Source organism: Lynx rufus, unplaced genomic scaffold (genome assembly GCF_022079265.1).
Source record: "Lynx rufus isolate CCGP_SWC_20201006 ecotype Redwood Valley unplaced genomic scaffold, mLynRuf1.p SCAF_3, whole genome shotgun sequence".
Taxonomy (NCBI): Eukaryota; Metazoa; Chordata; class Mammalia; order Carnivora; family Felidae; genus Lynx; species Lynx rufus.
Window position 1 is genome coordinate 101,093,741 of NW_025814845.1, and position 14,987 is coordinate 101,108,727.

A 14,987-nucleotide genomic window follows, 5' to 3' on the forward strand; every position below is an offset into this window, starting at 1 on the left:
TGGCAAGGAAACCTACTCTTAAATTTTAATAATTTGTGATTACTCAAAGTGTACTTTTCCCTAATGAATTTTTTAAACATGAGCAAAGTCTTTCAAAGACAAACCTAACACTGCTAAAGCACAATGTGAGCGACCCCTGCTGGTCACAACTTAAAAGTTAAATCAACACAAAGATGAGGGATTAAATAGAGATTATCATATTATGATTAGTGCTTTATGTACATTATCTCAGGTATTACTCATAATAATTGTGTGAGTGGTATTATTTTGAGTGCCCAAGTTCACATGGTGCTAAAACTGTCTGGATTCTGAGTTGGTATTCTTCTCACTGTGCAACGATGTCCCTTCCCCATACAATTGTGTTCTCTGGGGTCTCATGTTTCCACTTGAAGAGCTATCCAATTATTCATTCAAGAAATATTTATTGATCATGTACTTTATGCCAGACACTGTTTTGAACCTGACAATACAGTAGTGGAAAAGACAAAATATCTGCCTTCATGGAGTTTATATTATTGTGGGGGAAATGAAGTACATGACAGAATTTCAAATTGTGGTAAGTGCTATAGAGAAAAACAGACCTGGATAAAGGGACCAAGGATGATGGCATGCAGGAGGACTCTATTTTAGACAGGAAGGTCAGAAGTTTTTTGAGAAGTTGCTGGAGCAGAAACTTCAGCTCCAAAGAGCTAGATAAACAAAACCCTGGGGAAAAGCACTGCAGGAAGAGGAGCCAGTGTGAAAGCTCTGAGGCTGAGACAGCTTGCTGTGATTTAAGAACAGTAACAAAGCCACAGGTCACTCCATTCCAGTGTAGGGAAGGAAAGATTTTCCCCCTACCCACTTAGGTTTTGTGTCTAGGGCTGAGAATTGAACTCACAGAAGATAGATTAATGGAGAAAAAAAAATATAAACATTTTATGTGAGGTTTACTTGGCCTGGGGTGATGACGGGGGACTTGATAAAAAGAAGTGAAAATCCCAAAAAAGTGGTCGGACCCACAGGCATATATACCATTTTAACAAACAGCAATAAATTATGGGGACATGACAAGACCACAGAAAAAAGGGTTTGGGCTAAGGGAGGTAAATTGTGGGAAAACGACGAGGACATACATGGGGGAAACTAATGGGAATACAAAGGTTATTTTAGTAAGGTTTATTTGTACAGACTCATCTTGGTGTCAACTCCCCATCTTCCATGATACAAGAAATTTCCTGGTACAAGAAATTTATGCCCTACTTTTATGTAAAAAGGGGCAGGCAGAAGACCCTTGCTATATCTAGTGTTTCTCAAGCTCAAAATAATCAAAGTGGCATATTTTGGGGTGTTATGTTTACCAGCCACACCTTCTTTGTGTTGCTTATATCAATAAATGTCAGCTCTTTTCCCTTCACCTAAAAAACATTGTAGCTTTCCAGAACAATTTCTTACATGATTTCATCGCCACCCCCAATAGCCACTTCATGTAGATCATAGTTACACTTCAAGATTGCTCAAGTTCTTGATCTCTCACTTCCGGAACTCCTATGGTATATCTTAACTATAGTATTTAGTTATAAACAAGGGCTTCATAGGATACTCTGCATACATATATTACCAATTCTGCAGTAATAACTGGATTTAAAAGTCTAATTTAAAAATCTGTTACCAATGAATTGATTGTCAGTATGACTTTCTAATGTAGTGTGAAGGTGCTATCAAATTATCAAGTAGTCTTTTGAAGTAGAGTTGAATGGAAATTTCTAAATGCCTCTACTTGCTACAGGGAAGCGAGATCATGGACAGAGAAAACATTAGACATCCTTGAACAACTTCTTTTTAATTTCAAAGGTGCAAACTACCTCAAAAAACTCTTATAAATTATATGAAGGGTAAAATAAATACAATTATTGGCCAAATTACTAATTTACATATAATACTGTTTTCATTTAAGTCATGAGGCGTCTTTTACTATTTCAGTTTTCCAGAATTCTAGGAATTAAAAAAAAAATTTAATGTTTATTTTTGAGAGAAGAGAGAGAGAGAGAAGAGAAAGAGAATCAACAGGTGAGGGGCAGAGAAAGAGGGAGACACAGAATCGGAAGCGGGCTCCAGGCTCTGAGCTGTCAGTACAGAGCATGATGTGGGGCTTGAACGCATGAGCTGTGAGATCATGACCTGAGCCAAAGTTGAACACCCAATCGACTGAGCTACCCAGGCGCCCCTAGAAATCTAGAAATTTTTTTAACCCTGGTTCCCAAAGAATGGTTTAGGGACCAGCACTGATATCAATAGCAGCTGCAGATAATTTCTTAGAAATGCAAATTCTCTGGCAACACCCCACAACGATATAAAAAACTCTTGGTGTGAGGCCCAGTAGTGTGTTTTCAGCAAGCTCTCCAGTTGACTCTGATGCACCTACAATTAATCGAAAGCAAATCTTCTCTCAAAACTATGTCTCTGAAGTGAATCAGTGACTTGAAAATTCCATAATATACTTAAATTATGCTATTTTAAACAACTGTTTGGCACTGTAACTTAATGTAAATATCTTTAAGAAGTAATGTTCAAATCATCAAACATCTTTGCTTTACCTTAAATTTAACCTAAAAGTTACCTTTTATTTTACCCTAATATGCTTTACTGTAATGAATTTATTCCCTGATCCCAATTCAGTGTTACTATTTCAGTAGTGAAGTTCAAATACCTGTGTAAGACTGTTCAAATGTATCCTCTGGAAAACTAAACACCAAACTTGTTCTCTTGTGCTGCCCTCTGCCAATTCAGAAGGCCAAGTTCATTTATTTAAAGCACTACTCAATAGTCCCAAGGAGGATAATCACTTCATCAAATTATTCATTAGACATGAATAAACTATCGCTTAGCTGTAAGAAAAAAATGGAGTGAACCTCTAAAATGTTAGTTTGAAACTGACCTGCAACTCCTACTTGATGTGTCGCATATCCTGGTAATCTGTTGGGTCCTTCTCCCAGCCACAGTGTCAGTGTGCATGAATCCGACTCTGCATGGTGAAAGCAGAAACCCAGGGAAGCAGCAGGGGCAATAAATTGGCTTTGGAGGATGGGAATGTGCAGCCATACCGCTATCCTACCTTCTGACCTCCATTGCTGTATTGCAGCTAAAATGCAGATGAGAAAAATCTGTAAGTATTTTCCAGTGAAAGAAGTGGGAGAAATAAAAACTCATCTCAAGGTGTCACCTCTTCCAAAAAGCCATCTTAAAACATCCACCTCACCTTGTAGTTAGCTGGGAGAATGGGGCAGGGGATCCCAAAATGTAACAACTGACACAATGCTTGGCACATAATTGTTTCCGTTTTGATGCCGTTCCTTTTAACATCCTTAGTTTTAATCTTTATAAATGACCATTATGGGCTTCTATTTATTCTTTCTTTAAGAGTTCTGTGATAATATTTTGGCTTATAAATTTCAAGGTGGTTAAAACCCTAACTTTGTTTTTAAATAATATATACTAGTTCTGGGAAAATTTGAAAATAAAGTATAATGAAATTAAAACTTCATTATCTTAATAGAATGCAGAGATAAACATTTAAATGTTGACATTTTCCCATGAACATTGGGATTGACATCATACTACATATAATTTACAGCATGTCTTTACGACATTAAATGTAAACATTTTGCTATGTCATTAAAATTTTTAATGAACATAAATTTTTAATGACTACATAATTTTCCTCAGATAGGTGTACCAAAAGCTACTTAACCAACCTCCTACTCTTGGATATTTGGATTATTTCTAATTCTTATTATAAATAATACCAAGATGAACATAGATTTTTCTGTTTTTGACTTCTGTAAATTCTCTTGCTTTATTACTTAAGATTGAGCCAGGGGAAAAAGATGCTAATATTTAGTCCTTACTAAGTTCTAGACACTCTACATATAATACCTCATTAAGTTCTCACAACCCTGAAAGGCAAGTATTATTGACCTTAATTTACGATTGAAGAATACTGCAGTTCTGTTTTTTTTCAATGTTTGAGAGACAGGGAGCATGCATAAGCAGGGGAGGGGCAGAGAGAGAGAGAGAGAGAGAGAGAGAGAGAGAGAGAGAGAGAATCCCAAGCAGGCTCCATGCTGTCAGACCAGAGCCCAACCCCAGGCTTGATTTCACCAACTGTGAGATCATGACCAGCTGAAACCAAGGGTCAGATGCTTAACCTACTGAGCCACCCAGCAACCCCCCCACCCTTTTTTATTTTTTAAGAATACTGCGGTTTTAGAAAAACTTCTCAAATCACTTTTTCTATCCATCATCTCACTTAATCTTTACAATAATCTTGCAAAGTGTGTGTATGTGTGGTAGTAGGAAGGCTTGATTATTTATTTAATGGTTAAATTCCTTTCCCTCTTCTCTTCTCCAGATGTGCAGTAAGTGACTGTTAAGGACCATGTTCTCTACCTCTTTAAAAGTCAATGTACCTAACAAGGTGAAAATACATAGGAGCCTTTCATAAAGACTTCTGGATTTGGGGCTATGGAGTCAGATCCTTCTCACCTCCCTCTTTTTCCGATTAAATCTTTTAAAAATTGACACACAATTACAATTACAAAAAGTGAAGTGCACAAATCTTAAGTGTACATTTAATGAGTTCTGACATATGCATACACCTGTGTAACCCACTCCAATAAAGATTATAGGATGTTTCTCTCATTCCAGAAATTTCCCATATCTTCCCCAATCATTCCAATTGAGTGAAAAAAGCTCAAGTTTGACATAGTTAACAAAAAAATTTGCACTAACTCTTGGAGACAACATAATGCATTAAGAACAGATTCTAGAGCTAGAGCCTAGGGAAGTTACTTAATCTCTCTGTGCCTCAGTACCATCACCTTTAAAATAGAGGTAAAAGTATCTACCTCACAGAATCGTTATGAGGATTAAATGAATATCTGTGAAGTTCTTAAACCAGTGTCTAGCAATACAATTCATAAATGTAATAGAATGTTTTATTAAAGATTATAGGTACATGGTACTACACAGATTATAAACTAGTTTCATATAATTTATCTTAGATCACCACATCTATCCAGTAAAGTAAAAAGGGCTGGCATTATTTGCATAAGCAACCTAAGAGGCAAATTTTTCAGTGGTGATTTGTCTAATGCCTGGGTAAGCACCTGGCAGAACCTGGGACTTGAAACCTGGATGTGTGACTCCAACCCCAATCCTCCTGTTTTGCTTTGTTGGCTAAGGTAGTGCTTTAATCACCTGGCCAGTGACAAGTGTGTGCAATAAATACCAGTCTCTACCCACACATACGCAGACATATTAGAGGATGAACACTGATTTGATTCTCCTACTGCTGATATTGTTGAAATCAGCAATTATTCACGAACAGAGAAATGAGGTGAACAGGTATGTAGTTTGGGAGTGAGAATAATTAAAGAATGAAATAACTAGCTCAATTATATTAATACAGATGCTCACTTCCCATGTTGTGCAATAGGATAAAGATTATCTGAAGTTTCCTTTAAGAGAAGATCTTTCAATGGCTGAATTTCTACGCTATGCCTTCAATTCGAACATACGGACCCTCATGGGCAGTTTGAAAAACTCCAGCCAAATCACAGGCGTCTCTCATAATGAAGGCTCCTCCACCCAAGCTTGCTATCTTATCTTTGGACTTGAGGTTCAAGAAGAGTGAAGAGTTTTCTTATTGAAGACCGAAACAGCCCACCATGCTCATTGGTTAATCATGAAAGACTTGTCGCTCTGTTTTAGAAGCAAACTCTAGTTTTTGATGAGTCAGCCTGATCCAATTTGTGTACAAAACTGACCACTTCGAACCTCTCTGGTCCACTCACTGTCCACCACCTGTACAGTTTTGTCTAGGGCAAAGTGCTCCGCATAACTAAGGATCAGTAAATGACAGTCAATAATAATGGAATAATATTAACACCTACTGAGCGTTAAGTATGTGACAGATACCGTGCTAAGCACTTCACGTGCATTACCCAACTTCACCCTCAGCAATCCTATGCGTTGCTAACCAGTTTTATGGAAGGGGAAATGGTAGTTTACAGAACTTGCCGAAGGTCACACGCTAGAAAGGTTACCAGAAACTAGTGCTGCCGATCTCAAAGTCTAGAATAGTCACCATTTCACCCAGCTGCCTCAGAAATCGCCCAGCAAAGGGAACAAGAACAAAACAGGGGAAACTGATACAGGTCACATTTGCCCTCTCGGTACTTGACTCGCCGAGAGCATGACTAGTGGACGCAGGACACCCTGTTACTTCATTAGAAACGCTCAGGAAGCCAGGGAACCCCTCGGCCAAGGCACACTTGCCCTGCAAGACCTTCTGGAAAGAGGCGGCGTCCAGGCGGTCCAGTGCGCGAAACCGCTCCAGAGGCACCGAGATGCCCCCGAATCTGTCCGGCTCGGCTCGCAGCACGTCCGCTCCGGCGAGAGCGTCCCACCTGCAACCCGGACCGCCCGAGGCCCGGCGGTGCCCTGCCCAGAGCCTTTCGCCGCGGGTCCGCGTGAACACCGCGCGCCAGAAACGCCCGCTCAGAAATGGCAGCATCTTCAAGTCCCCATTCGACCACTCGTTAGGCCCCTAAAATCAACCTTCCGCCTAGGTCAGGAGCGGAGGTCATTACCATAAATTTTAGAAGAGTGCCACCCATCTATCTCAGAGTTGAGTTAACGCCACTTTCGTAGCGCTTTTACCGAAGAGATTACGAAGTCCTGTCCACCAGGTCCTCTCAGGAATTTGGCTGGTTCCAGGAAAGCTGAGGAGAAACTTTTCCACCTGTTTTTAAGTCAACAGACGTTTGTCCAGGAATAGGGAAGGCAGGCAGAGATTAAAAAAAAAATCCTCTCAGGAATTTACAATCTAAATGACGGTTGTGTTTACGTAATCCACCTTCCTTTGTAAAAGTCATAACCTCTTCAGCTTCTTCAAAGACGGCGAGTTCTGAAAACGCTCCGTTCTCCCTCTAATTGCGCTCCACTCTGGGGATTACGGTGAAGGGCGGAGCCTCGTTGACTTCTGCCCCGGAAGTTTTTCTTCCAGAGGAACGCGCACGTTGAGCCGCCTTTGCAGTTGCTTCTTTCAGGCTGGCTTCTGATCATGTCTTCCAAGAAGAACAGAAAACGACTGAATCGAAGCGCAGAGAATGGTTCAACCTCACCCTCTTCTGCTTCCTCTTCTTCGGGGCCCTCGGCTCCTCCTGGGCCAGGCACCGCGGCGGCGGCTGGGACTCTGGTGGTGACCAACTTTTTAGAAAAGGGTAAAGAGTTTTGGGTGGGAGACCTGAGGCCGGGGGCGCAACCTGGGAAAGCGTAGACCTAGCGATGCCGCCCTTAAGATGCAGAGGCTTCTGAAAACTGGTCGAGACATAGGTGTGAGAGTAGCACAGAATTTTGTAAGATGCCCGAAGCCACGCCTACACTGAAGAAGTTAGGCAGAAACGGCTTATCCGTGGCTAAGTCAAGCCATCTCTTCTGTGAGTTGTTTTGAATTTGTAAGTTATACTTGAAAAACTTTACTTCGTTTAAGATGAACGACATATTTAACTGCGAAGTTGCTTAAAGCTAGCGAGTATAGGGTATACATACAGCAGAAAACTAGACACCCAGTTCAGTGAAGATGTGGATGCATCTTCCTAAGAGCGTTGTGTCTGTGAGAATGAAAGCCTTTAAGGTTTTTTTTTTCTTCTGTTAGGTTCTGGTATTTAATAACAGCTATCAATTACATACTATTGTTATCAGTAGGTTACTTATGTCACACATGTATCTCATTTAATCTTCACAGAAACCCTGGAAGATAGGTACAGTATCATTATGCCTATTTTACAAAGGAAGAATAGTTAACGTGATTGGCTCCAGGTTCCACAGGTTTACTAAGTGGTAGGCGGTATTTGACTCTGAAGCCATTATCCCAGATACCAGCCCCCTTGAGTTAAGAACGGATTTGCCTGAAAAGTTACTTAGTTGGTAAAGCTTCTGGGTTGAAGCTGTGTGTTACAGCTTCGAAAAAAACAGATCACCAGCCAACCTAGTGGCAAGATTTTTACTTCTGCCTAATGTTGATCCTAATCACAATTTTAGAGTTAATACGGTGTTTTCAGTTTCCTTTAGGGGGTCAGAGGACAACTTGTTCTGTCCTGCATATTCAACCTCTTTTTTAACTGGACCCTTTTTATTGAAATTTAAACCTGATTTCTCTTACATTTTAAATCAAAACAAAAGTTCTACATTTTCTTCTTATCATCACCCTCTCTCTCTGTCCATCCTTTCATTGCCATTTTTTTTTTTAAGATTTGCTTTTAAAAAAAGTTTATTTACTTATTTTTGAGATAGTGTGTGTGGGGGGAACGGGCAGAGAGAGAGGGACAGAGAGAATCCCAAGCAGGTCTGTACTGCGTGCACAGAGCCCGAGGTGGGGCTTGAACCCACCAACTGTGAGATCATGACCTGAGCTGAAATCAAGTGTCAGATACTTAACTGACTGACCCACCCAGCTGCCCCTTAAGATTTGGTTTTTAAATAATCCCTTCACCCAACATGGAACTGTGGAGATTAAGAATTGCATGCTTTACTGACTGAGCCAGCCAAGCGCCCCTCATGCCAAATTTCTTTAGTGGAGTAGTCTCTATCTCCTCATTTCTCACCTCCTAATTAGCCTATTTCTCTTTTGGTATCCATTCCATCATTCCATGGAAACTGTCCCTGCCATGGTCACTGATCATATCCATGTTGGTAAATACAATGGACAGCTTTTCATTACTTCCATTACTTGACCTCTCAGCAACTTTTGGTGTTGTCTACCATTTCCTTTTTCTAAAAATAGTTTAATTTTTGACTTATGTGTCATTAAATGTTCCTAGTTTTTCTCTGTCCTTTTGTTGGTACGTAGTTTTTCACTTTCCTTTGCAGGCTAATCTTCTACTTGGCTGCCAGATGTTTCAGTTCTTCAATTTTTTAGTCCTGAAACCTTTTTTTCTCTGTACAAATTTTTCTTGGGCAAGCTCATCCAATGTCCATAGTTTTCCATCTATACCCTCATCATTTTTGTAATTATATTTGTAAAATATACTATTTCTGAGTCTTTGTTCAGTTGTCTTCTAGACCAATACTAAAACTTTGTAAGGAAGTTTTTAAAATATCATATGTAAAGCTTAGTGCTGTTGTAAATATAATAAAAAGAAATTACTAGGAAAATAAATTTAAAAATAGAAATTTTTATTAGATTCAACAGATATGTGATTAGTCTGTCCAATTGTAATAAAAGCTTCTAAGTAAACCCTTGTTTTCTGTATTTATCCTTTCATGAACTGGTAACAAATAGTTTGCTGATCACACTTTGTATAGCATTACGCTATACCTCTTCTCTTGGATTTTTCAAAGGTACTTAAAGACTGACCTCATAAACGCATATTTTCACAACAAAACAAACTCAGGACCTTTTCAATTTTCCATTGTAAAATTCAGAATCCTAGGGGTCATCCATGACATCTCTTTCACAGATCTCACATATCCAGTCCACTACCAAGTTCTGTTTATCACCTACATTCCTCTTCTTTATTACCACTGTTTCTACCTCGATCTCAAACACCATCACCTGTCACTTGGACTACTGCACTAGCCACTCCCCATTTTTTCCCCCACTGTGCAGCCAGAATGATCTTTAAAAACGAACATCTTGTCATGAGCTTGCTTTTCACCCCTAAGTGATCTTCATTTGCTGTCAGGAGCCCAGCAGCTTCCTATCAGCCTACTTCCCTGGGAGGTCTTGACCTTCCTTACATGGCCCCTTCTTGTCTCCTGCCATTCTGCGTGTACTCAGGTATATAATTCTTCCTTCTGTCCAGTACTTTTCTGTACAAGCTGTTCTCTTTGTCAGGAATTCTCTTTATTCCCTCTTCATTTAGTTAATTCCTCTTCTTCCTTCAGATCTGAATTTCAACATTATTTCCTTGGAGAAGCATTCTCTGGTTCTTCCCAATTAGATTCCACTTTATAGGCTCTCCTGGCCCTCTTGGTCATTCTTTCATTGTATTAATCTTAGTTTACAACTACAGAATTATTCAGTGATTGTTTAATAACTCCCTCATCCTATTAGATCATAAGCTCTGAGAGGCCAAGGACTGTCTGCTTTTGTTCACTTTGTATTCTTAGTGCCTAACGTATTATCTGCCATGTTGTAGGCACATAGCAAATGTTTGCTGAAAGAACAAATGAAGAGTGGATGGTTGTTTGAAATGACCTTTACTGTCTCATTAGTTAATTTGGCACATAAAGTGCTCAATAACGTATAGTTAATAGGGAAAGTGGATGTTGAGGTATATTTTTAAAGTATGGTATTGGAGGAATGAGGACTGTAAGAGAATGTGTGGAGATGTATTAGGAAATAAGGCCAGTGAATGAGAGTTTGAACATGATCTTCATTGGTGATAAGGAGGAAGTGGAGTATTTAGAGAAGCCTGTGATTTGTCAAATTCTGGTGCATGGTGAATGTGCAGGATAGGATGGAAGGAAGAAGAAAACCTATAGTCTTGCCAAGGACTGGATATACCTGGGAGGTAATTTTCAAGAGGAAAGGGTAATTTATTGAGGTTTAGAAAGACAGAAGTGGCAGAAAAGTGAACATTATTAAGTCATCAAAAGGATTCTTTGGTGTTATTGATGAGTAAACTATGTTAAGAGACCTGATGCTCGTAGGAAAGTTGAATTTCTTTTCAGCCTCATATTGTGAAATATGCTTATTTTATAAAGTGTTCAGTACTGTTAATCTTAGCTCTGTGAGATGCTTTGTTTTTCTCAGATGATGACAGAAAATAAGTGTGTTGTGTAGTTATTTTGTAGTGGCAAAAAATAATTAGATACACCTCATGATTTTATTTTTATTGACTTAGTTCCTTTTAAACTCAAAGTATCCTTTTTTTGATTATTAAGGAACACCAATATTAGAGAACTATGATTATGGTCTATGTGTCTAATAATAAAGTTTGTAACAAAGTTTGTGACAAGCTAAAATTTCGTAAGTGTTTCATTGATTTTGTGCTGAAAAGTAAAATGCTGTGTAGCCATCTAGTATGTTCACTGATTTCATGGATGTTTATTATGCGACTGCTATATTTGGCACTCCTAGGCATTGGAGATACAAAGATGAATTTGACCCAATTCCTGCCAAAGCAGCACAGGGTTTAGGAGAAAGTCAGACTGAAAAACAAATGTATATTATGATGATAAATGCTAATATCTGACAGCATAGGGTGCTGAAAGAATCAAAAGAAGGACCAAATGTGTACTTGAGGAGGTGGTTGGGTGGGGGTGGACATATCAGCACATCATTTTCAGAAGTGTCGTCAGCTGGGCTGAATTCTGGTTCCTGTCCTTGGCCAAAGTTGAAAACACAGAATGGTCATTTTGGTCAGTGTGTACTTGCCTAAGGAATAAGACCTGTGTTCCCATTTTATCCATATGTTCCTGGGATTAGAAAAGAAAACTCTTGAATTGCTATCATGTGGATCAGAAGTGGAAATGTAACTTAACCCTCCAGAACCAAATGCCAGTTCCCCAGCTCAAGCCTTTGAATATTAGTAGCCAACTCGACTTAGAATCTGTAGTACAAAGGTTGCTATGCAAGTATGAAAAGCCTTGTTGCAGGTATGTGCAGTTCTTAAAAAAGTTAGAGATCATGTTTCTTAAAAGATGGAAACTAATACCTACCCCATAAGACATCCTCTTTTAGTTAGCACTCAAACTGTCAGTCAGTGGACCCTTAGAAAGGTTTGGTTTTAAGTCTTTTCATTAAAATAAAGAGGATTGGAACTGTGGTTTCTCCAGAGTATGGTAAGTGCGTTCATTTGGTTATGTGGCTAGAAAATTTTAATTTACTCCCAACAGAAAGCAGGCTTTAATTTCAGTAGTTATAAAATAGTATGAAAATAATTTTCTTTCCCTTTTTGGTAGATGACAGAGTTCCTAAAACATTCCAAAATTCCCTTGTTCAACTTGGACTCAACACTATGAAATCTGCAAATATATGTATAGGTCGACCAGTGTTGCTTACCAGTTTGGATGGAAAACAAGAGGTAAGAGTGTTTTTCATTTCCTTAGTTTAGAAAGATTTGTGATGTTTTTTTATTTTAGTTTTCAACAAAGTAATAAATGAAAAACTATATTTTAAATGACCCTCACATCTGTATAAACTTTTCCTTCCTTTGATATCTATGACTACCCTGGCAATAGTAGCCTCTAAATGTCATAATATAGACAGAGGCCTTTTCTCCCAAGGTGGTGACACACACTAGCAGCCCTGTCTCCTCCAGTTTGTTAATTGTATTTCTTCATAGAAATGTTGTTTGGGAGTATGAGTGTCCTCTCAAATATGAGTGTCATCACAAATATGTGATTACTTTTCCTGTTTTCAGCTGTTTGTTCTTATTGTTATTCATTATATTTGAGGCTCGAAACCCAGAACCTTTCCTGGATCATTTTTGCCAGGTTGGTCTTTCCTGCTGCCGGCCTCTGCCTCTGCTATGTCTTCTGCTGCTTGATTAGTCAGTGTTCTCTCATCCAGTGGCGTCCTCTGAAAATGATTTGAAATCTATTAGGTGCTGATGGCACAGTTCTCATTCTTTTCATTATTCTTAAAAAAGAAAAAGAAAAAAAGTTCTTCACTGTGTTTTGTGGAGACTATAAATATATGAGCTCAGACCACTATCTGGAGCTGGAAATCTTCACTTCTCTTCATTAACATTTAAGTCTAATGAGATCCAGGTTCCCATGAAGCTCTTGTGCCAGCTCCTTCACTACTTCCTGGATGAAGTTTATGTGCCAGGCTTACTGTTAGCTTGTCTTTAGTATTTTTTCCCATTTTCTTATTGCATGTTAATGCCTTTGTCTCTTTTTTGTAAATTACCTTTCAAATCTTCTACCTATTTCACCGTGGTATCATTCCTAATCTTCACAAAAAGACATAATTAAGTACTCATTTAAAAAGTTTTTTGGGGGCACGTGGGTGGCTCAGTTGGTTGAGCATCTGACTTTGGCTCAGATCATCATCTCACAGCTCGTGAGTTTGAGCCCTGCATTGAGCTCGCTGCTGTCAGCACAGAACCCGCTTCTGATCTTCTGCTCCCCTCTCTCCCTGCCCCTTCCCTACTTGTGCTCTCTCTCTCTCTCAAAAATAAGTAAATAAGTAAGTAAATAAATAAATAAAGTTTTTTGTAACTTGTGTCAGATTGTAAGTCCTTTGGGGGTGAGGACTGTGTTTTGCAGATCCATATACTTAGTTGTGCTTAGTTTTCTGCCTTATAAATTAATGATTTTCTATGAATATTTATTTTCTCATATTTTTATTTCCTGTGTTCTGGGCAGGTCTATACGGCCTGGCCTGTGGCAGGATTTCCTGGAGGCAAGGTTGGCCTGAGTGAAATGGCTCAAAAGAATGTGGGCGTGAGCGTTGGTGATGCCATTCAAGTCCAGCCTCTATTGGGTGCTGTGCTTCAGGCTGAGGAAATGGATGTGACACTCAGGTTTGGTGCTTTTCTTTGGTGACAATCTAAATGAGTGCTGCCCAGCAGAAATAGAACAAGAATCACAAATGTGAACCACATATATAATTTTGCATTTTCTGGTAGCCACTTTTAAGAAGGAAAATCAAGTTGGTGAAATATTTAATATGTAAGTTAGTCATTATTTCAATATTAATATTTAGTATTACACCAATTGTAAAATTTTATTTTAACTTGTACTAACTATAAAAAACTGTTAATAAGTTATTTTCCATTCTGTTTTTCAAACTAAGTCTTAAAAAATCCACTGTGTATGTTAAACTTGCCAGCACACCTCAATTTGGACTAGCCACATTTAAGTGCTCGATAGCCACACGTGGCGAGTGGCTAGTGTTCTACTGTATTAGACAGTATAAGCTAGATGAGTGCTACGTAATATATGGACTAGAGACTGTATTGCCGTGTGATTAGAGTCTGCCCTGATTTTTTTGGTGAGAGGAATTATTACCGATGTATGTTCCACAGTAGTTTTCATCTTGGATCGCAGTGTAATCAGAGATGTTGTAAAGGAGGGAGTAGATTACCGTGAATAGGCAAGAAATAAGTTTTAATCAAGACTGTTCAAGCAAAGTACCTGATTATGTATTTTAACTCATTGATTATTCAATCTAATAAAACAGTTATATTTATTAGATTTTGAAAGTCCCTCATCAAAGACTAATTGTTTGAATCACCTTATCAATGCAGTTAAAGTATATCACCAGTCATCTTGGATATTCTGTTTGCAAGAATCACAAAACATTTTCCAGTCATTAGTTTGATTTTAAAATGTTTTCTTCTCTTTTGATAGTTTTGTAGATTTCAAGCTTGAGCATTAGCATATTTTTTTTTTCTTATAAACCAGGAAACATTTTTCAGAGAACTTAATAACATTTTAGCAAACAGTAAAATAAAAGGAAGAGGGGAAAGGAAAACTCAGCATGTGTTGTGCACCAGCTGTGTACTAGCACACACACATGCATACACACCTTTTCTTCTCTCATTTAATACTCCGAACATCCTACAAGGTGCCCATATTTATCCCTTTCTTAAAGATGAGGAGGGGAGCCTGGGTGGCTCAGTCGGTTGAGCGACAGACTTTGGCTCAGGTCATGATCTCACGGTTTGTGAGTTCGAGCCCTGCATCGGGCTCTGTGCTGACAGCTCAGAGCCTGGAGCCTGCTTCTGATTCTGTCTCCCTCTCTCTCTGTCCCTCCCCCTCTCACGCTTTGTCTCTGTCTCAGAAATAAACAAACATTAAAAAAAAATTTTTTTTTTGAAGATGAGGAAATGGCCTGGGTGAGAAGTAACTTACCCATTATTTTATGGGTTAGGTAGTAGTTCTACACAGATTAAATGGTATTTATCTTTAGAGTGTTTTGAGACAGTGCTGCAGGTTGCAGGCATCAGTTGATTGGATTTTTGATGATCTAGCTAGTGTGACCTCTT

The 14,987-nt window shown here is 38.8% G+C and overlaps 2 protein-coding genes across 2 annotated transcripts in view; one reads left to right on the top strand and one right to left on the bottom strand.

The window, feature by feature from the left end:
• Positions 1 to 6,556, bottom strand: part of NUDT6 (nudix hydrolase 6) — a 42,463-nt gene extending 35,907 nt beyond the window's left edge. The window contains exons 1-2 of the mRNA XM_047091972.1: positions 6,319 to 6,556; positions 2,918 to 3,121 (exon numbers count right to left, since the gene is read on the bottom strand). Coding sequence (XP_046947928.1) covers positions 2,918 to 3,121; positions 6,319 to 6,556 — 442 coding nt within the window. The remainder of the gene's footprint in view (positions 1 to 2,917; positions 3,122 to 6,318) is intronic.
• Positions 6,557 to 7,089: 533 nt separating this feature from the next.
• The window catches only part of SPATA5 (spermatogenesis associated 5), a 363,095-nt gene continuing 355,197 nt past the window's right edge, over positions 7,090 to 14,987 (top strand). Inside the window, exons 1-3 of the mRNA XM_047091209.1 lie at positions 7,090 to 7,265; positions 11,953 to 12,074; positions 13,363 to 13,520. Of these exons, the coding sequence (XP_046947165.1) occupies positions 7,106 to 7,265; positions 11,953 to 12,074; positions 13,363 to 13,520 (440 nt within the window). The 5' untranslated portion in view covers positions 7,090 to 7,105. The remainder of the gene's footprint in view (positions 7,266 to 11,952; positions 12,075 to 13,362; positions 13,521 to 14,987) is intronic.